The sequence below is a fragment of the Macadamia integrifolia genome, chromosome 5 (genome assembly GCF_013358625.1).
Source record: "Macadamia integrifolia cultivar HAES 741 chromosome 5, SCU_Mint_v3, whole genome shotgun sequence".
Classification (NCBI taxonomy): domain Eukaryota; kingdom Viridiplantae; phylum Streptophyta; class Magnoliopsida; order Proteales; family Proteaceae; genus Macadamia; species Macadamia integrifolia.
Window position 1 is genome coordinate 40,466,029 of NC_056561.1, and position 22,713 is coordinate 40,488,741.

Genomic DNA, 22,713 nt, shown 5'->3' on the forward strand with positions numbered 1-22,713 from the left:
GGTGGGGTGCTGTCTTGTTCATCGAAGGAAGGAGTGGTGGGTCTCACTTAAAGTTTCATTTAATACTTTAGTTAAATAAGATCTTTAGAGCCTTTGGTGTGGGAGGCAGTATTGTCTTTTTGCGTGCACTATCTTTGGGTTTTTCTTGGTCCATCATGACAATGTTCATCATTCATTCCCACGTAAGAAATCATTTATGCCAATTAATTAGTCTTATCATTCATTCCCAATCTCCAACTCATAGGAAGATCATAATTAATCCTATTGTAGTAAAGGTAATTTGGATTTGGTTACTCATTGTTACCAATTGTGGTCATCAAAATTAAATATATTTTTTCTTCTTCTATATATTCTATAGCATCCTAATAAACTTATCAAGGTGGCTCTTCCAGTTTTATGTCAATACACCTTCTTAAAGTTCTTTAGATTTTAGAAAAGTATTTTACCACTGAACATATTTTTTCATCTGAAACCCCACATGTAGATAGAGAACCTTGTGATCTATTCATCCGCAAAATTTGGGTTACTTGATAGAACGAAATTTAGTTGTTGCCTCGGTTGCAGATGGCAGCCAAAGACATAGAATCTAAAATGGTATTTTGAAAAATACTATAATTTAGGAGGGTATTTGTGAACCCTAGCTAAAGGAAAGTGGATTATTCAATTTCTTTGACTGTCAGTAAAGGGTTACAACTATTTAGCAGCAACCCAGATACCAACCAAATTATTTCCCACTTGATATACCATATCGTAGAACCTCTTGACAAGTTTTTTCAGGATGGAACATCTTGGATCATAAACATAATACTACTAGACTACTAGTGGTAGAAGTTACCAAAAAAAAACCATTGAATACTACTTATTTTATTATTGAAATGTTTAATAGTAGGTATTAAGTACTAGTCGGATCCGAATCAGGTTCACGGACGATAGATTTAGAGTGAGAATCATATTCGACGGGAGGAGAAGATTCAAGTTACACAAGTTAGAGATCTAAACGGATAGTTGAAAAACCAAACTCAATTCGCATCTGTATTCGCATAAGGGTATCTATATTCAATTAGAAAATATTAAATCCGATCACATCGGATTAATGATCGGATTTAATATTTAAACTGTTTACATCTCTATTTCTATGTCACTGAAATAAAATGTAAGAATGCTTTTCAAAAAAAAATAATAATAATAATAAAAAATTTAAAACAAAACAAAAAAAATTCTGAAATAGAAATCACCCAATGAAATTGAAATAGAAATCATCCTTTTTTCGGTAAGAAATCATCCACCTTGTTTATTTATGAAATATGTACTTATTACAGACAGCACACGTTGGATTTCTCTCACATAAGTAATTCAGGTAAAAGTAGCAGTAGAGGTAGTAGAGAAGAACTGTTCGCCGTTCCCACATATAGTCGCCACCGTCGTAGTTGTAGGGGTAGTAGCGGTGGAATGGTGGCGACTCCGATGTAAAAGCTAATATTCTTTACAGCATTTGTACAAGACGTACTTCTCCATGGTACTGTGACACTTCTCACAGGGCATATCCTCTGGAATCTTGCCGGCCGTGACCGGCAAGATGATTTGATTGCAGTGACTCTTGGAGACGCTTTCTTGTTTTTTCACGTTATCAATAACTACCTCCATAAAACCACCCTTCAGGGTAGAAGATTCCTTCAACGAATCAGACTGCTTCAAGCTGGTCAAGATTATGTTCCCCTCAGCTTTGACCATGACGGTGGATCCCTTAGTGATCATCCCCCACCCTTTCTCCATGCTGCCATCGTAGGTGAGCATGCTCTTGATCCCCTTCATTATCTCGTCCTCTTCAATAGAGCTCTTGGTGATCCCCTGCATCTTGGAGTTCCATATGCTCTCTAGCCGGAGCCAGAATTTCGAGACGTCCTCTACGGTCAAGCAATTGCTCAGCTTTTTTTCCTTGATGAAGGTGATGTTATCCTTCACTCGTTTCGTTATGTTCCTTGCCCCAATGTAGATCATTTCGTAATCGATATCGGTGGCTTTCTCCTCCATTCCCGTCTTGAATTCCATGATCCAACTGATATCTTCTCCTCCATACAGGAAAACGTATCGTTCTTTATCCTTATTCATCTGTTACGTCAAGATTAAAGGAACAATACCCATAAGTATGGTGACTTAAGAGGAAGAAAAGAAGAGATACTGTTAGTAAGTTATGATGGTTACCCATTGTAGGATTTTTTTTCCTTCATCAATGGTTTGAAGCAAGAGTTCAGGTCCCCAGGTGGTAGCGGCAGCGGTGGCTTCAGCCCAGAGCTGGGCCTCCGTCTTTAGGACTATAGAGAGGTCCATGGCTCCACAGATCCTTATATTGTTGAAGGCATTCTGGTTGATTACCTTACCTTGTGTGTTCAACACCACAAGGATGGGCTTGTTGTTAAAATGCCACACCTCCTTGATATACTTAACCGCACCCCGGTTGATCTGGTGGTCATGGTGCACCAAGTGCCACTTCATCTTTTTCTCATCTACCATCTTCTTGTCATCCAGCATCTTCTTTAACTCTTCCGCTTTGGAGCCTGTCGTCTTTCTTAATGGCAGAAACACCAGTTCGTATTCAGACACTTGCTTTGTATTATTGCATAGATCAATCAGAATCCCGAGCTCTTCCTTTTCTTTCTTCACGTCAAACTCGGTCGATATCACTAATAACACATTTTTCTTCCCCACCGCTTCAGCGTCAACCTATCAATTGTGTCATGACATAATATGTCAGTAGAAACGAGGGTGAAAGAGTGTTGAGTTGGGCCAGATCCTTTACTGAATCATAACCTCGTGCAACAATCTCACATCATCCATTGGGTGTGGGCTTCTATCCAACAATCTCACATCATCCCTAGGGTGTGGGCTTCTATGCAATAATCTCACACCATCCATTGGTTGTGGGGATCCATATCATTAAAACCCTAGTCCAACCTTGCCCCTCTAGATTTCACAATGTTCTGTGTCTTTAGGTGTGGTTCACGTACAAGAATGTTCTCGTACGTTCCTGATCCGTGGATTTAAAATCTATTAAATGAAGAGAGAGAAAATTGATTCTAAATCCACGAACCAGAGTTGTTCTCATACATGAATCTGATCTGTTCTCGAGCACAAATGGGTAGCATTCTTTCTCGAATATATTATATATTATATCAATATATATAGTTTTGAGAAAAAAAATCCTGCCCACTTGCATTTCTCTATGTGGGGACGCAGAAAACCAACATTATTCATCGCCTAAATGCCTCCAAGCTGCTTTCCATTAATTTGTGCCCTGGCACATTGGCCACATAAGTGGAGATGGTTCTCTTGCCCATATATTTTACAATATAACTTAACACAAGATTGTGTTGAGCTAGGCTGGGCTCAACCCTGACCTGTCCTCTAGGTCAAGGTATCTCAGTCCAAATCTTGTTCAGACTCAAGGTGGGTCAGGGCTGATAGGGCCAAACTTGCCCCCTATAAGTAAAAACTATGCAAGTATGGTCGTGAGGTGAATTGGGATTGAGAGAGAGAGAGAGAAACCTGTAGCTGTGTGGAGACTTGGATAAGCGGCTTTAGACCATCTTTGGGATTAATCAATTTATTGAGAATCTCTATGTTGTCAGTTTGGGTCTTTTCGAAGAGTTCCACGAGCTCTTGATATTCTCTGGCTATTTTCTTCTCATCTGCACAGTATATATCGACATAAGAATTTTTTTTTAAATGCATAAATTTCTTCTCATCTGCATGGTATATATCAGCATAAAAAAATCATAAGTTCAACCCAAACAGAACAGGCCTCCTTCCTTCTTATTATTCACTCACAAACTTCCTTACGGTGACGATCAAGTTGGTCATAACTGTCGTTGAGTTTCTTCAATAATTTGGAGAGCTCCTCTTCCTCAGTTTTCGATGGAGTGTACCTAAAAATGGTAATGAATTGTAACAGAAATTCAGATTCATTGATCCATGCAAGCAATCCTAATGGAAGACAGAGACATACTCGTGACTCATGACAAGGAAGCCGAAGAAGTGAGGCACGCAGGTGAGGACACTCCTGAAAATCAAGTAAACAGCAGTTTGGAGGAGTTGGACAACCGATGATTGCCCGAGGGAATTCTCTTCTGGATGGAACCTTTTGAAATTAACGACACACTCCGTCTCGTTGACCATGGCCTCGATAAGGCTCCACAGCGTCTCCAGCGGCTTCGGTTTGTTCTTGGCCCCAATCAAGGAAAAGAAGCCACCGAAGTTGACGGCAAAGGCGGCCATCACCAGAACTATCTTAGCATCCCAAGTATAGTTCGACAGTTTTTGAATCAGTATTGTCATTATATTATTTTCTTCTTCTCCTCCGGAGCATTTGCTTGATATCTGTCATTGGTTAATTACCATTCCAAATGAAAATAATAAATAATAATATTACATTAACATTTATTAATTTATTTATATTTATGGAGGTTGGATGACAAAAAAATTTAATGATGATAGATAGCTTGTTAAAGACTGCTTCTTAACTACAAGTTTCAAGAGACCATGGAGTGGATAACAGCAATGAATCCTACACGTTAAGGACCGGCCTTTCCTTAGGAGGAAGTCAGCTGTCTTACTTTAGAAACCCTGAGAACAACTAATGTTGCTGGAGATAGACACTTCCCAATTAAAAGAGAAATCAAATCTCTATTATGTGATTCAATAATAAGGTGATCCAAACTATCTTTAATTCCTCAATATTAATTTTGTGATTCCCCTAGATATCCATTCCTTGAAGATTTCAACTGTAAATCGTTGTTAATGAGAATCAACTATACAACTATACTTTGTAAATCATATTTTTTTGTTTTTTTTATTTGATATAAATTTTTGGAATGTATTATTGACCTAGGATGCATTCTAAAAGTGAATACGATACCAAACACAATTTTAGTGTTTCAATTCCATTGTTAGCTAGTAGTAATTAGTGCTCAAATGAACAAACCTTGCAGGAGATCTCGTGTATGGTTTTAGCCAATGATTCGAAATCGGGTTTAGTGGTCTTCAATTTCAAGCTTTCCATGGCTTGCGCGACGACCTACGCATTCAAATTATTATATATTATTGGCAGGGATATTAAAAATATATAGTAAGGAAGTGCAAACAAAAACATAAGCTAGCTAGCAATCAAGAAAAATTTCCCATCTTTAATTTATATAAAAATTAAATACAGGGGCACTGGAGCCGTCTTTGGCAGCAGTGATGGTGGTGGAGAGCTTGAGGATGTCCTTGACGAATTTCAGAATTGGCTCCACTTCCACCACCTGGCAGTTGGGAGCTTCGGTGATCGTCGCCGTCATCTTCTTGTCATATTCATCGGTGAATATGCGGTGTTCCTCCCATATCAGCTTCAGCAAATGATCCATCTCTCTCTCTCTCTCTCTCTCTCTCTCTCTCTCTGTGAGAATGTGTCGAGTGAGTTCGATTCCAAATTGGGCAAGTAGTCCCTCTTTATATAGCCGTTAAAAGGGTGAGAAGACATGTGTTTCATGGTGATTTGAGAAGGAAGCTTCTTGGAATAAAGCAAAATTAGGATCACTTCATCCCTTGCTTCAAAATGGGGGGAGGGATTGTGGTCTAATAATTCCAATTTCCAGAGGAATTCCAGGTTCTTTACAGATTAAAAGTATTGTCTCAACTAAAGACTGGGGTCCTCAGCAAAATACACGTAAGAAGGCTGACGTTGATTGGTATACTTATACAGGGGCCCATCTACATTTGCTTTATTGGCACTGTTGGGGTATAACATGGGCCGGGCATCAGACTTTTACATCCTTTCCACATCCATTTTTTATTGGGTTTGGGTATTATAATGTTGGGAATAACTGATTGTTGTAAAAAAAATTATTCCTTTTTTTTTTTTTTTTAATTATTATTATTATTATTATTATTATTATTATTATTATTATTATTATTATTATTATTATTTACTCATTTTCTTTTTAAATGAGGATATTTTTTCTAATTTTCCCTTATCACCCTCACCATCACCCATTCATCTTTGTCCCCGGCCTCCCTCTCCCCCCTCCCCCTCCCCCTCCCCCTCTACATCTCCTTCCCCCTCATTAGGTGTGTTAATTATGAGTCTGTACTGGTAGGCTCGATCGAGCCAGACACATTTGCGATTTGACATGGACCAGCTCGAATAATAAACGTGTTGGGTTTGAACTAAACCCGACACGTTTATCAAACGGGCATTCACAATGCAGGTAGCTAGCCCTTCGGGTGCCCAATCGAAACAACGCGATTATACGTCTGGCTTGAACTGACTCGTTGTAGCCCGACCTAGTCTAACCCCCCTTTAATACTACATAAAATTCCTATTTGGCCACTAATAATAAGAAACTAATTAAGCTTTCTTATTTGTAATAGTTACATAAAATTCCTATTTGGCCACTACTAATAAGAAACTAATTAAGCTTTCTTATTTGTAATAGGATTTGATTTAATTAAGCTTCGTTTTGTAAGTTGTAACGGTCATAATATCTTCTTTTTTATTTTTGTTTTTTGTTTTTTTTTTTAATAAACATATTCTCATATCATTTCTCTTATTTATTAAAGATTTGCATCACAGATTTCTAAATCTTCAACCCACTTAGGAAAAGAATTTTAGTGTAGGCACGTTTAAAGTCCGTTTAGACTTAAATAGATCCATAACCTGGTTAAGGTAGTCCGATTAAAGCCTGACACTGACCGACCCGATTATAAACCATATCATGCCCCCCAAAACTAGGTACATTTACTCAAACAAGCGTTCACATTACAAGGCTTTCAAGTGGTCATGCCCGACTAGGACCGATCGAGACCAACTCGGCCCAATTGGTTGACACCCCTACCCCCCACCCTCACTCAACAACTCCCCTACCCCTCGATCCCGCCCTACTCTTGCAACTCCCATCCCCTATCTTCCTAACCCCCCCCCCCCTCCCCCCTTTCTTTAATGCCAGTGCTTCTCTGTGTCATGGGGTGATTCCTTCAACTATCTTACAATCTGCTAAGAAGCAACTTACCAATTGCCCCCCCCCCCTTACCCCACCCTCTACTCGTCCCATTCCTGAACAAATGTGGTTCTTGTTTAAAACCTAAACTACCTTTAGCCTCCTCCATCTTTTTCGTACTCTTTGGTGTCCATTTATACTTGAGTCTATTTTGATTACTCCTAAGGTGGCATTGAAATTTCACATCCCCCTTCTTCCCATACACAAAAAAATATAATACTGGAAGACAATGGTGCTAATGTAAGAGATACATTTCTAGTGGATTGAGTACGCCTGTCTACATTTTCTTTATGGATAATCAGAAATGGGAAAAAATTAAAATAAAATAAATGTTAAAAATATAAGCAATGTCTTATCCTGGGAGACAAGCCATATCTAGAAAGCAGCAAAGAAGGCTAACAAAGACAAAAGGAAAAAAGACTTAATCCGATGTCAAATCGCTCCTAGAAGGTACGAACTTCAATGCTTGTATCACTTCCCTAATCACCTGACTCCTTTTGGAGATATGGAAACAAGCAAACCCCTTCACTAAGCTCCTTTTCTTTTGGAATCTACAAAAAGAGAAAACCAAGTAAAAAAATAAGCAAATAAAACTAAGCAAGGGACTGATATGAAACTTACATATATGCAACATGGGAAAACAAATTATAGATTAAACCATTGTGAGCTTCTCAAGTGATGCACTCAAGTTTTTGGATTCAAAAGGTGTCATTGATGTTTAAGAGAGAATCATCATTTACATTTGATAAAGTAGAAATTTTCTTGAGTTTTTCAATTTAAGAGCGTTATTTACAATTGATAGAATGTGATTCGAGAGCTGTAGCGTGGTGCATCAAGAAGAGAAACATTCATTGGGTGTTCAGACAAAAATTGGCTCTTTTATGTGAAGTATCTGAACGAGATTCAATGGAATATTCATCATTTTTTTCCTGAAGTGAATATGGTTGCGGATGGTCTTGCAAAACATACAGCGGCAATTCGAGCTTCAAATATTTGGGATGCTCCTCCAAGGTTCTCGGCTAATGATATAGAATGGGATGCAATGAAGAGGCTCAGATTTTGTTTTGTTCGATGCATAAGTTGAAATTCAGTAGTTGATTTTTTGAGTTACCTTAACATCATGCTCTACTAATGGCAATACCGAAGGTGGAGTAGGATGCTATGTGTGGTATTTGTTTCCCAATTTTGGGCTGTTTGTATATTTTCGATCATTTATAATATATTCTTTTCTGACCTTAAAAAAAAGATATTAAGGAGTTGTTTTTCCTTGAGGGAGAGATACTTTGAAGAAATCTTTTCAAAAACATTCTCTAATATATTGTAGGGATTACTCAATTTATCATATGTAGAAATGTTAGCCTTAATAATTTTTCGTCATCACTAGAGTTTTGTAATCCTAGAAAACAAGCATATAGGTCCCTTAAATTGGAATCCTCATTTTTGGATTTACTTTCAAGTTCATCCTAAGTGGCAACATGGACATTCTTCTTGAACTTCTCATTTGAAACTATTTGAGAACAATATTCAATGGTCATGTGTCCAAACTTCTTGCGAATAAAGAATTGTTCATAATTTGACTTGCTTGTCCTAACCATATGCAACCTAGTCCCTATAACATGAAAAGATTTCAGTTTGGCACAGGGAAAATTTTCCTCAAAAAAAATAAAATAAAATAAAAAATCAGTGTTCACTAACCCCTCTCTCTCTCTCTCTCTCTCTCTCTCTCTCAAAAATGAAAAGAGATGCAATCTTTTAAAGCATACATACATTTTGATATTATACACCAATACTTTTGTTATTTTAATTGATTTTTCAGACCAAAGCAAAATATTTTTCTTATTTATTTTATTTTTTTATTACATCAATTAATTTTAAACATCCAAAAAAAAAAAATCCAACCCTGTCAGGTCATAAATTGGTCAACAATGTCCAACATATATCAACTTGAAGTTCATCTATCACACATTAACTTGTATTTTTTTTATTATTATTATTTGTTGTGGAAATATCATGTTTTTAAACCATAAATTCAATAAATACCTCAAAATAAAGCCCAAGCCAATGAAGAGCTTTAGAAGTCAAGCCCAAGCTTAATCCCTGTGAAGAGCTTCAACGGTCAATACTAGACTTTTGGAAAGAAAAGTGCTTTGAATATTTTAAAATCCACCCACCTCCGACGGTTCTATTATTAATACTTTATTCCTTCCCTGGGTAATTTGGTATACTGAATCCCAATTTAATCTTTAAAAAAAAAATCCCAAACTTATAATTTTCCTAATATTTAATCACACATGGAGGAGAGAATAGATAACCATTAGACCACATTAATATATACAAGCATGTACGGTGTAACTGATTCAACTCTTGCTTTTCTATACAGCTTTCCCTTTCTTTTCTTTTTCTTTTTTTCCATAGAATCTTCACAGCTGTACTGGATGTTTAGGATATCTATTAAGACGTGGGACCTTTACCTTATTGAGTATACATTATATGGATGTCCAATTGCCATTTCGAGGGTTCCGGCGGCTTGGCGGCTGCCTATGTAATATATAGTATTACCCTCTCCCTCCAGATTGGATTAGGATTTCGTACAATAATTATTTTTGTACGATATTTGATCAACACTTGGACTCTATTTAATCTCTTTTTTCTTTTAATTGATCTTTATTTTAAGTGAAATCCAAGTGCAGATCAAACACTTACAAGAATTATTCTCGTACGAGGACCTGATCTGGATTCCTTCCCTCCTCCTCCCCTCGTAGCACATGGGGTATTTATGAAAATAAAAAGGATAGATGTTCGCATATATAATGTACATTTAGGTGAACATATATTCAGGGAATCTAAACTCCCCTTTTTCAATCACACCCCCACCCCTGGCCACCAACTCCTAGTGGTCTATGGACCTTAGGATAGGACCAAGAATTGACAATTTGACAATTTGTTTGTAACAATATAGGGCAAGAGATCTCTCCTAGTCATATAAACTCTACACCAATGAGGGGACCAATGAGAGCACGTATGGGCATCAATAAAGATTGTGTTTTGTGTTTTTATAGGGGTAGGACAGTAATTTTATACCCTCCTATGTCTACTTTGTCATGTAGCCCTTGCACTAGTGTGGGAGCCAATGAGAGCACACAGCGGCATATCAACAAGGAGCGAGTTTTGTGATTTTACCGGAGCAAGGCGATAATTCCATACCCTCTCCTGTGTCTAGCCATAGGTTCCACGCAACCAAGTAGCATTATTTTCCCCAAAAATATAATAAAAGAGGGTGATTGCTGCCAAACTATGTGGCCACTGCACCATCACTAGAGCCAATTAGAGTGTGTGTGGGGACATCTAGCAGGGGTGTATTTTTTTTCATTTCATGAGGATGAGAGTGATCATTTTACTCTTCTTGTGTCCAAGCAAAAGCACCATGCAACCTAGCAACCTTCTTTTCCAAAGAAGATTGAAAGACAACATGAGTTGTTGAAACAAAAGTGAAGCATTTTTTGGAAATAAAATTTGGTGGATTTAGTAATTAATTGGTATTGGATCCACCGAATTGAACAATCCATATCAATATCAGTATTTATATGATATAGATCTATCCTAGATCAAGAAATGGTATCGAATCAAAGGGCAAAATCATAAAAATACCTTCTTTTGCGATGAATGGAATACTAAAAAACCAGATATTAATAAAAATAGGGGGCAAATTATCTGATACATACAAATACGGGCTCATCCATATCGATATTGATCCGATACCAATTACTAAATCCATAAATCATAACATAATATTACTATTAAATAGCATATACTACTTATTATCACCTTCTCTATTTGCTTACCTTAAGCGAAAAAAAGAGTTCTTAAATCAACAAGGGCACTAGAAAGGAGAAAACAGTAAGGAAAACAGTTGAAACTAGCCGCATGGTCGCCTTCTTAGTAGCAGCAGTAGTAGTAGCGTGGTAACAGTTGTGAGTCCAATGGAGAGAAGCTACTCTTTACAGCAGCAATACAAGACGAACTTCTCCATAGTGGAGTTACAAACCTCACAGGACATCTCCTCCGGAGTCTTGCCGACGGTGACCGGCAAGATGAGGCGATTACAATGAAGCTTGGTGTTTCTCTCCTGGTTTTGCACATAATCAATTACTACCTCCATAAAATCCTTCAGTTCAGAGGATTCCTTCAAACAATCATACTCCTTGAAGCAGTTCAAGATTATGTCCCCCTTGGCTTTCACCATGATAGTGGATCCCTTACTAATCATCACCCACCCAGCTTTCTCGCTACCATCGTATGTGAGCATGGTCTTGATCTCCTTCATTATGTGGTCTTCCTCGATGGAGTAGCTCTTGGCGATCACCTGCATCCTAGAATGCCACATGCTCTCTAACCGGACCCAGAATTTAGATACCACTTCTGCTGCCCACCAATTGCTCAGGTATCCGCTCCTGATGACATTGATGTTCTCCTTCACACGCTTTGTTAGGTTTCTTGTCCCTAGGTATAACATCTCGATTTGGATATTGGTAGTTCTCTTCTCCACCTCTCGAACCGTCGTCGTGAAATTCGTTATCCAATTGATGTCTTCTCCTCCGTATAGGAAAATGTACCGTTCGTTATCCTTTTTCATCTGTTGTTATGTCAAGATTAATGGAACAATTAAGACCTATAAGTATTGTAAGGTTGAGTTTTATATTCATTCTGTTCTAGAAACAATGTTTTGTCCCAAAATCAGAATTATTCCGTTTTTGTGTCAAAATTCTGTTTTGAAATTAAAACTCAAAAATGTTTACCATGTTCCAACCATTTTTTTCATTTCTTACGTTTTTTTCACATGGTTAAAAAAGAAAAAAAAAGAATCGTGGACACCAAACGAAAGATTACATTTTCTTATTCCCGTAAAACGAAAAAAATGTCAGAAAACGTTTTTTTCGAATGACTACGGCTGTGTTTGGTGTCAAAAACAAAATTTTCAGTTTTTGTGTTAAAATGTCATTTTAAACAAAAAAAAAATGGTGTTTGGTGAACCTGCTTCACGAACAATTACCTTAGTTGTTCACTTTTTCATATTTGGAACGAAACTGAAATGACAAAACAAGGTTTCGTCGTTCCATCATTTTTTTATTTTTTTTCTTCCTTCTGAAAAACCCTAAAAACACCAAGTTGACATCAAATGATTTATTCCATTTTTTTGTTAAAATGTCAAAATTTTTTCTCTATGACTATCAAATGCAGCCTACCAAACACAACTTAAGTCTTAAAAAAAAGAAGTTATAGAGTTTACCCATTGGAGAATGTTTTTGGCTTGTTCAATGGTTTGAAACAAGAGTTCGAGGCCCCAAGTGGCTTCACTCCAGAGCTGTGCTTCCGTCTTCAAGGTGATAGAGAGATCAATGCCTCCCCAGATCCTTATATTCGGGAAGGCATTCTGGGTGATGACCCTGCCCTGTGTGTCCAGCACCACCAGGATGGGCTTGTTGTTGAAGTGCCACACCTCCTTGATGTACTTAATCACTGCCCGGTTGATGACCTGGTGGTCACGGTGTAATAAGTACCACGGCATCTTCTTCATATTCAACAGTTTCTCAAACTCTTCCCTTTTAGACTCTGTAGTCTCCTCTAGTGAGAGACATAACAGCTCGTACTGACACACTTGCTTTGTATTCTTGTACAGATCAACCAGAATCCCGATCTCTTCTTTGTTCGCATCCAACAACGACGGCGATATCAATAGTAACACATTTTTCTTCTCTAACACTTCAACGCCAACATGTTGCTGTGAGGAGACTTGGACAAGTGGCTTTAGACAATCTTTGGTATCAATCAAAGCATTGAGAATCTTTAACTTATCAGTGGGGATCATCGAGAAGAGTTGCAGAAGCTCATGATAATATTCAAATATTTTGTTCTCCTCTGCAATATCAACGTAACAAAATTTAATTAAATTCATAAATTGAACCCGAATAGAACAGGGAGTAAGGTGTAACGATCTGACTTAGCTTTACCCGTTTAGGCAACACTAGACTAAAAAAGGGCACAAACAACACTAGACTAAAAGGGTTTTTTGTGCCCACTTTTGTCTAGGCATAGGCAACATTAGACTGATAGGGTTTTTCGCACCAGCATGTGTTGGGTGTAGGCAATCCTGGATTGATAGGTTCTTTTCGTGCCCACCTGTAGGTTTTTTCTACCTTATTTTAATACAAATGATCATTTTAGGGCGAAAAAAAAAAGGGGGTTCCCGATTCTCAGATGGTTAGGGCGGATTGGGGATTGAGTGGATAAGCGCATGGTCCCAGGTTCATATCCCCATATGTGCATCTATGAGTTAAGTGGAAACTGTGACGATAGGTTACTGTGATAGTCTCTCTTAGGATTAGTCGAGGTGAGCGTAAACTGCCCAGATACTTGGTTAAAAAAAAAAAAACCAACCCTTCTTTCCTTGTTATTATTCACTCACCAATGTACAGACGGTAACGATCGATTTGGTCGTGACTGACAATGAGAATCCTACATAGTTTGGACAGCTCCTCATCCTCAATTCTCGATGGAGTGTACCTGAAATGGTAATAAATTCAGATTCGTTGAACCATCCAAGGAAGCCGAAGAAAGAATGTGAAAGGGACTCATCATGGATTTATATATAGGGATATTACTCGTGACCCAAGCTAAGGAAGCCGAAGAAGTGAGGGACGCAGGCGACGACGCTTCTGATGGTCCAGTAAACAGCAGTTTGGACAACCGATTGGTCGAGGGAGTTGTGGCCTGAAGGGAGGTTTTTCAAATTGACGACACACTCAGTCACGCTAACCATGGCCTCGATAAGGCTCCTCAGCGTCTCCAGGGGCTTCGATTTGTTCTTCGCACCCACCAAGAAGAAGAACCCACCGTAGCTGACGGCAAAGGCTGCCATGGCCAGAACTACCTTGGAATCCCAGGAATAGCTCGACAGTGTTTCGATCAGTGCCGACATTGTATTATCCTCTTCTCCTCCTGTGCATTTGCACGATATCTATCCAAGTAGCAACCAATGTCGGACCTACGTACAATCGTGATAAATTGACTTGAAAACTACTGATCAAAGCTCAAATTGATAACCAACCTTGCATGAGATCTTGTGTATGTCTTTAGCCAATGCTTCGAAATTGGATGGAGAGGTCTTCCTCTTCAAGCTTTCCATAGCTAGCCCCACGACCTGGAAGCGCAAGCAAAAGCATAAGCTAGCAAGTAGAGAATATCCTTATAGCGTTCAGTTAATAAAGATCAGTACGTATTTGAAACGCACACAGATCAGGTTCAAATACGAGAACACCTCAGCATTTAATGGATTCCAAATGTCAGGACGAAAGGCTTGTACTTGAAACCGATCCATTTTGGGATGGAAACTTTAGAATGGTTTAATATATCTATTTATATAAATATAAGATTACATACACGTTCGCGAGGGCCACCATTGGCAATAGTGGTGGTGGAGAGCTTGAGGATGTCCTTGATGAGTTCCATAAGAGGCTTCACATCAACCACCACCGGAGTGAGGTGATCAGCATGGGTGATCTCGATCTGCTTCATCTTGTCGTCGTCGTCTTTGTCTGTGAATATGTGGTACTCTTCCCTCGTCACCTTCAGAAACTGCTCCATCTTCTTCTTTGGTTCTCTCGGTGTAACCTAAATTTAGTAGGAGAAGAAGGATGTGGCGAGTGAGTTCGAATTCAAATGTGGGCTTATTAGTAGGAGTAGACCCTCCTTAAATGGAAAAAGCTGTGCCAGGAGTTGATCTGAACTCGTGTGTCTCGTGGTGACTTGGAGACACAAATTCTTTAAATAATTCCTTACTTCTAAATGGGGCGAGGGATATTGGTCCACAGACCCCAATTTCCAGGTCCTTTACAGAACAAAAGTATTGTCTCAACTCAAGACTGGGTCACTGCTGTCCTCTGGAAAGGAAAAGTTTGGATTACTGATCCAGATAGATTGATAGATTGATAGCAAAAGCGTCGTTGAGCTTCAGAGCTTAGGGGAGAAGTCTCAGACTCACTCATGTAACGATTGTTCATATTATGACATAGTAAAGCTCTGATTCGACATAGGAATACTTATTGTAGGGCCCGACTACATGTGCTTTGCTGGCACTGTTGGGGTCTAAGATGGCCCAGGGTCAGACTTTAAATTCTTTCCACAACCATTTTATTGGGTTTGGGTCAGACTTTAATATGTATACATATTATGACCTAGCATGTATACATTCATCCACAACTAACCCTAGCATACATACATATAATTATACATGCATATAATATAAATCCAAGGTTAGGGAATCTCACAACCGGTTGCCTGGGATGACTGGGAACTTGCACTGACAAGCTTGTGTTCACACCTTCGCTCGCCTTTGGCTTCTTGCTCATCAAAGTAATCACAAGCAAACCCTCATTTGGTTTATTTTCTTTTTCTTTGACTTTGAGTCAACGCATCATCAACTCACATTAACCACCTCCTCAAACCCTCATTAATGGAGTAAACAAAACTCTCATTGAGCAACAAAATCCATTCATAGTTCTACCAACAAAGGGGGAAGCTCCTCTCTTCATTCTTCTTCTTCTCTTGGCTCATAAATAAGATACCATCAATACCACCCAACTACCCTTCTAAACCACCACTAATGGAGTATAAAACAACTCACATGAAGCCTTCAACCTTTTTAATATCAATAATGGAGAGACTAGATTCACACACAAAAATTGTAGCCTTACAGTCTCTAAAACCCTTATTTCTCTTTTCCACTGTGTAGAGCTCGGAACGGTGAAGAATCTGTAATTTGGTTCACCCAAATCGGAGTTGAGATGAGGGAGATATGGCTATTTGAAATTGGAGCAATGAGCCTGAAATGAAATCTTCGTAGGAGCGGCGTAGGTTACACTGGTGGCACACTCAGCAAAAGTGTAGATCTGACCGTAGATCTCTTAAAGAGAATCTATTAATTTGAGCCGTCGGATTTAGATAACAGATAGTGTATCTAAGCCACAGATCTAGGATCTATCAACACTTCCATCAGCGGTTAGAATTATTGTCGACATCCTATTGGTTTGAATGGTGCGATTCACGGTGGATTGTCAGCTACATCTCATAAAGTAAAGGCGGCTTCCAACCCTTGGATTGAGATCTTCAGATCTGGTTTAAATCAAATCTCATGAGATCATGGGAAACAACATCTATCCATGCCACTTTTTGCATGTGCGTAACACCGTAGTAAATCTTGATCCTGTGTAACGCTAACATATGGTTCTTGATAAATCCGACCAATGGCACAAGCATAATAAGCATCCGATCCAGCACCAAATCATGAGCACTCTTAGATGGGAATCAAGCCTATGTGGCTCACTCGAATACGTCAATTAAGGATCTTTCTAATTCTTTTAAATAGCAGGTAAGCCCCTGCTCCCATAAACTTCAATGCCAGAAACCCCTTATCAACTCAAACCTTTAAGATATTGAAATTACACAAAAACCTTTGAAATTTAAAAAATAAATTCTAGAAAATCCACCCAACACTTAGAGCAACTGTTGGTTTTTTGGTTCGAATTTTCGATCCGACTTCACTGAAACATATGTAATTTTTTCATACGATTTTCGATCGAGACAAAACAAAATGTGTTGGAACCACGACTGGACGCTCTACAACTTTTCAGAAGACCCGAGCATCTGACTCAATCATGTAAAAAGATAAAAATGCCCCTAGATCTTTCTAATGATGCATCGGAATCGGAACATGATGAAATTAGAACCGTTGGAAAGATCGGATTTAAAATTTTTAAAAAAAAATTCATTTTCAATGCCGACATTATACCTAACTGCCAAAAATACTGTAACTTTTTCATACGGTATCGAAATGCGACAAAATCAGATGCACTGGACTAGATAAATTACAATCTATTTTTTTTTTCTATCACTATTTTTGAGGTAGTAGCCTTAGGCAATTGTTAAGGTTATTAAGGAACCTAGCTACCATCAGGAGGATTCTACCTTCAGTCTTAGCTGTGTCGGTAACAAAATTTACATGGCCATGGCAAGACTTTGCCTCTCTTTTTCTTAAATTTATCAATTTTTGAACCATTTTGCGTTCGGTACGAATTTGAAACACTACTACTAAATCAAACAGTTATTGGTATTGAATGCCAACAATACCACTAAGTATGGATTGATACTGATACCTTGAAGTGTGGTCTGAATGGCCTATCTTTTATCCATGTTCATGAGAAAATTTGGAAATTAGGGATTCAGAGGTCTAGACTCTCGTCATCTCATGGCAGGACTAAACTCCATTCCTTCCATTGATCGAAAGAGTGGTTTCTTCTCAGAGACGAAGACCATCCACAACATCAGACCCGCAGTTCCACTCCCACCACCAGCATTGTCTCTCAATCGCCGACTATGCCCTTTTTCTCTTCCGCAACTCATCCTCGCCGGAAACCACTGCATTGATCGATTTCGATACCGGCCGCCGCCTCACCCACTCCAAATACATACGTCAGGTCGAAACCCTAGCCGCCTCCCTTCAAACACAGATCGGCCTCTACAGAGGCAATACTGCCTTCATACTTTCTCCTGCATGTCTTGAGGTCCCAATCCTCTACTCCTCCCTCTTCTCCCTCGGGGTAGTCACCGCTCCCACTAATCCAACCAGTACTTCATCTGACATTTCACACAAAATCAAGCTCTGCAAACCAGTCATCGCTTTTGCCACCTCTGCAACCGCTCCCAAGCTTCCCTCCCTCCAGCACCAAACGATACTCCTGGACTCGGCTGAGTTTGGTTTTTGAATTGGAGAGGATGGATCGGGTTGGGTTTTTGCATATCCAGACCCAGACCCGGTATACCCTCAACTTTCTCTTCGCTAATCTTGACCGTCCACATCAGCAAGAACATTTGTCACCAGATTAGAGGGAAGTTGCACTTAATTGCACAAAACAACAATTGTCCAATGCAGTTGGTGAGCTGTGGTATGCAAAAATCTCATGCTCGCCAGGAGGTCTTGAGTTCGAGTCTCCTGGCTGTTACCTACTTTCTTCCCTACCTAAAAAAAAAAGAAATATATATATATTAGAGAAGTTGTCACCAGACCACTTGATCACCCATGTGTCACATGACACTGGGTTGCGTCAGAAGATGTCTTACACCTTGCGCTGTAGAGGAGCCAAATCCTATATTCTCAGAAATGAACTGCATATCGAGTATGGTTTAAGTAATTAGTATCAGATAGGCAGATCTGCATCAGCATTGATAAAGATCGATAATGATTCCTATCGATCTCATTATCGATCTTACCAAGGGTAAAAAAAAGGTTTCATCAAAATAAATAAATAAATAAATAAAAACAAAAAATATAGGCAAATCTATCCAATGTGAACCGGTTTCGGGCTTGGCCGATACAGATTACTAAAATCCATGCTGTCTAGAGAACTTTCCCATAGACTGTGCGATTCCTTCTTTAAAATCCCTGGAGGGCCTAGGGACCATTAGTTCTTCTTTCCATTGTGTGAAATAAATGAGAAAAAATGAACCAAACCCTATCTGTATCTTTTGGTATTAGCCTATACTTAAAAGTTGGGGTATTGCCACCGGCCGATACCAAACCGATACCTAAAAGTGGACTTGGTCCAAATGAACCATTATGGTCTGTGAATGAATTACAAGCCCTTTCATTATGTAACTACTATGAAACATTAGGATATTTTTCCTATGGGTGGATTCAATACTAGCGTATTGGCATGCAATTTCTTCTTGAAGAGAAGGCATCAGGAGATCAGTGGATCGATTCCTATCACATAAATGTGTGAGTGTGATAAAAATCCAAAGATTATAATAATAACATGGTCCCATGCCAAAATTCTAGGTGACTTCTTCACGTGATAGGTCCTCCATATATGCCTTCGTTTTCCCTATATCTACCCCCCATTTCTGACCCATTTGGCTAAGTCATTTTGGACCAAAAAAATTCAAATTTTCTCATGAACATGGATGAAAGATAGGCCATTCAGACCACACTTCAAGGTATCAGTATCAATCCATACTTAGTGGTATTGTTGGCATTCAATACCAATAACTGTTTGATTTAGTAGTAGTGTTTCAAATTCGTACCGAACGCAAAATGGTTCAAAAATTGATAAATTTAAGAAAAAGAGAGGCAAAGTCTTGCCATGGCCATGTAAATTTTGTTACCGACACAGCCAAGACTGAAGGTAGAATCCTCCTGGTGGTAGTTAGGTTCCTTAATAACCTTAACAATTGCCTAAGGCTACTACCTCATAAATAGTGATAGAAAAAAAAATAGATTGTAATTTATCTAGTCCAGTGCATCTGATTTTGTCGCATTTCGATACCATATGAAAAAGTTACAGTATTTTTGGCAGTTAGGGATAATGTCGGCATTGAAAATGAATTTTTTTTTAAAAATTTTAAATCCGATCTTTCCAACGGTTCTAATTTCATCATGTTCCGATTCCGATGCATCATTAGAAAGATCTAGGGGCATTTTTATCTTTTTACATGATTGAGTCAGATGCTCGGGTCTTCTGAAAAGTTGTAGAGCGTCCAGTCGTGGTTCCAACACATTTTGTTTTGTCTCGATCGAAAATCGTATGAAAAAATTACATATGTTTCAGTGAAGTCGGATCGAAAATTCGAACCAGAAAACTAACAGTTGCTCTAGGTGTTGGGTGGATTTTCTAGAATTTATTTTTAAAATTTCAGAGGTTTTTGTGTAATTTCAATATCTTAAAGGTTTGAGTTGATAAGGGGTTTCTGGCATTGAAGTTTATGGGAGCAGGGGCTTACCTGCTATTTAAAAGAATCAGAAAGATCCTTAATTGACGTATTCGAGTGAGCCACATAGGCTTGATTCCCATCTAAGAGTGCTCATGATTTGGTGCTGGATCGGATGCTTATTATGCTTGTGCCATTGGTCAGATTTATCAAGAACCATATATTAACGTTACACAGGATCAAAATTTACTACGGTGTTACGCACATGCAAAAAGTGGCATGAATAGATGTTGTTTCCCATGATCTCATGAGATTTGATTTAAACCAGATCTGAAGATCTCAATCCAAGGGCTGGAAGCCGCCTTTACTTTTGTAGCCTTACAGTCTTATAAAGCTGTAAGCATCCACCGTGTAAGTTGGATGCTTACACGGTGGATTGTCAGCTACATCTCATAAAGTAAAACTTTAGAGTATTACAACTTGGGGAAAGTTTGCTGGATTTGAAACCCACCTTGTGATATACTTATCCATAAAATTTGGGCCATTTGGTAAATCAAATGGCAGAATCACGGGTCATCCTAACAAGTTTTTCAGGATAGAATACCTTGGATAACTTATCTCCTATTGATGTGCTCATATTGTGTATATAAAGAATAGGATGAATTTAGGTATGGCATCAGCTTTCCCGGTGCTACCGATTCAATCAATGGGAGGACTAGGATAGGAGGGCCATAAGAGATTTTTTTCAAGGGGAGGAGGAGAGAGATATACACAAATCTCGGTATACCGGCCGGAGGCATACCTAGACTTTTTTCATAAATAAATGAAATTTATCATCTCAAGTGAGAAAAGGATGGGGATTGGGGTAAAGAAATATAGAAATATACATAGAATATACTATAGTACTTATAATTTATGGAAAAAATCTCTTTACCCACAATTAAGTGTTCATCCACAAATCTACCACCTTTACTCAAGTTACTCTAAAATACCCTTCATTGTTCCCCTTCTACCCATTCAAGTGCAACGATGACCATCACTCTACCACTTTTGCCAAAGATCATCACTCCACCATGGCCTAAGGAAACTCAGTCAATAATTTATTCTCGCAATCATAAAAACTCTAAATGATGACCATCATTGGGGTCAAGTCAACACTGTTGGAGGGGTTTGGGTAAGAAGGAAGACGAATTGATTCATTTCCACTGAAGTGTGTGGTTAGTATGTGTGGGTTTGCTTAGTTTTGTTAGGATATTTTTCCTTATTTTGTAGCCCTTACATGTCAAATATTTACCAAGAGTTGAACATTTGATCTCCTTACTCTAATACATACAATATTTGTTACTATTCACCTTAAACCTTGAATTGTTAGAAAAAGATAGTCAATGTATAAATGACCATATTTACTATTGTTTCACCTAAAATCTCGAACCAAAGAGGTCACGATGAACTTGAATACTCTAAGAAACCAAAAAGAAAAGGAAAGGATTGTTGACAATTTGTTTGTAAAACATATAATAATTTTTTCAGACACAAAAGGAAGATTGGAAGACCCACTTGACTAGTTGATCATGAATGTGGCACACCTTCTCATAGTGTCATGGAAGGATGGAGGGTGGGAGATAGGGTGGACAGATGACCATATGGGCAGGTGATCTAGACTCAATGATCATTAGGGTACATGGACAATATAAGCTATTTATACAATGAAATTTATCATTTTCTATGTCAAAAGTGAAGTTTTTTGGAATTAAAATTTGCCGAAAATAAATACACCATCTCTATTATCAGAGTTCGGTGAATCTTCAAGTATGTGAATGTACGTAAACTTCATTGCTCCGAGGATATGATTTTTATTTTCTCTCTTCTCATTTAATAGATGTCATATGGTCGAATTTGGGAAATTCGCTTACATGAAGATCATCATAAGCATAATAATACTACTACTAAATACTACTTATTTATTATTAAAATATCAACTAGTAGTCATTACATCACACTACGGATTTGGCTCACACAAATAATTCAAGTACTGACTCAACATGGGGTACGTAATAGAAAGGAGAAAAATAAGGGAAACAGTTCAAACTTATTCAAACTACTATCCATAGTTGTCAAGGCGTCGCCTTGGCGTCGCCTAGGCGACGCCTTGGCGTCCAGGCGGTTTGCCTGGGGCCTAGGCGACAGCCGCCTTGTTGCACTGCATGTCGCCTTCTGTTTCGGCACTTATTTATGCCAAATATCATTCAAGTAAATGTTTTTAATATTTGTTATTTCATTTACTTAAGATATTATTCATAAATAAGCAAATACCCCCTACTTGAATCCAATAAAAATAGTTTAAAAATCAAATTCCAAAAGGATAAAAAGTCAACCCCCCAGTCCAAGAACAAAAACTGGATTTTGGTTATAGGGACGATTTTCAACTTTTAAATGCTAGGGTTTTCTCAATTATGAAAATTTTATAAATTCTATCATGTTAAAACATTGTTAAAAATCAAAAGTCCGGTAAAAAAATATTTTGTTTTGATATTCATAAAATTATTTTCATTCAGGCGATTTTAACAGTATTCGTGCACTTAAAAATAAGTTTGACTGAAGCATTACTTTGTCATTGCAACTCAGATTTAAGTAATCTTAGACTTGTTAGAAAGCTGGTTTTATATTATAACTAATACAAAAAGTCTCATGTAAAAATAAAATCATTTGACCAGTCAAACTTATTATAGAATTAGACCATTTTTCTAAATGTTGATTTTTTATAACTTAATATGACTTAATATTAATTTTTTATGATTTGATGTGGCTAAATGTTGATTTTTAATGACTTGATGTGGCTTAATCTTGATTTTTTATGATACAAGGTATATATAACTTACTAGATAATGTTAGAAAATAGGAAAAATAAAAAATAACACTTGTT

At 38.1% G+C, this 22,713-nt stretch overlaps 2 protein-coding genes across 2 annotated transcripts; both read right to left on the reverse strand.

The window, feature by feature from the left end:
* Positions 1–1,269: 1,269 nt before the first annotated feature.
* Positions 1,270–5,444, reverse strand: LOC122079126 (protein SIEVE ELEMENT OCCLUSION A-like). Its single transcript, XM_042645379.1, has 7 exons — positions 5,205–5,444; positions 4,979–5,071; positions 4,004–4,374; positions 3,826–3,923; positions 3,544–3,686; positions 2,203–2,721; positions 1,270–2,109 (listed from the first exon to the last, which is right to left on the reverse strand). Exons 1-7 carry the CDS (start codon positions 5,397–5,399, stop codon positions 1,474–1,476), a joined length of 2,055 nt encoding a protein of 684 aa, XP_042501313.1. The 5' UTR covers positions 5,400–5,444; the 3' UTR covers positions 1,270–1,473.
* A 5,368-nt stretch (positions 5,445–10,812) lies between these two features.
* On the reverse strand, positions 10,813–14,709 carry LOC122080180 (protein SIEVE ELEMENT OCCLUSION A-like). Its single transcript, XM_042647092.1, has 6 exons — positions 14,469–14,709; positions 14,137–14,229; positions 13,691–14,046; positions 13,495–13,592; positions 12,319–12,947; positions 10,813–11,664 (listed from the first exon to the last, which is right to left on the reverse strand). The coding sequence occupies exons 1-6, from the start codon at positions 14,670–14,672 to the stop codon at positions 11,023–11,025; spliced, it is 2,022 nt and encodes a 673-aa protein (XP_042503026.1). The 5' UTR covers positions 14,673–14,709; the 3' UTR covers positions 10,813–11,022.
* Positions 14,710–22,713: the final 8,004 nt, after the last annotated feature.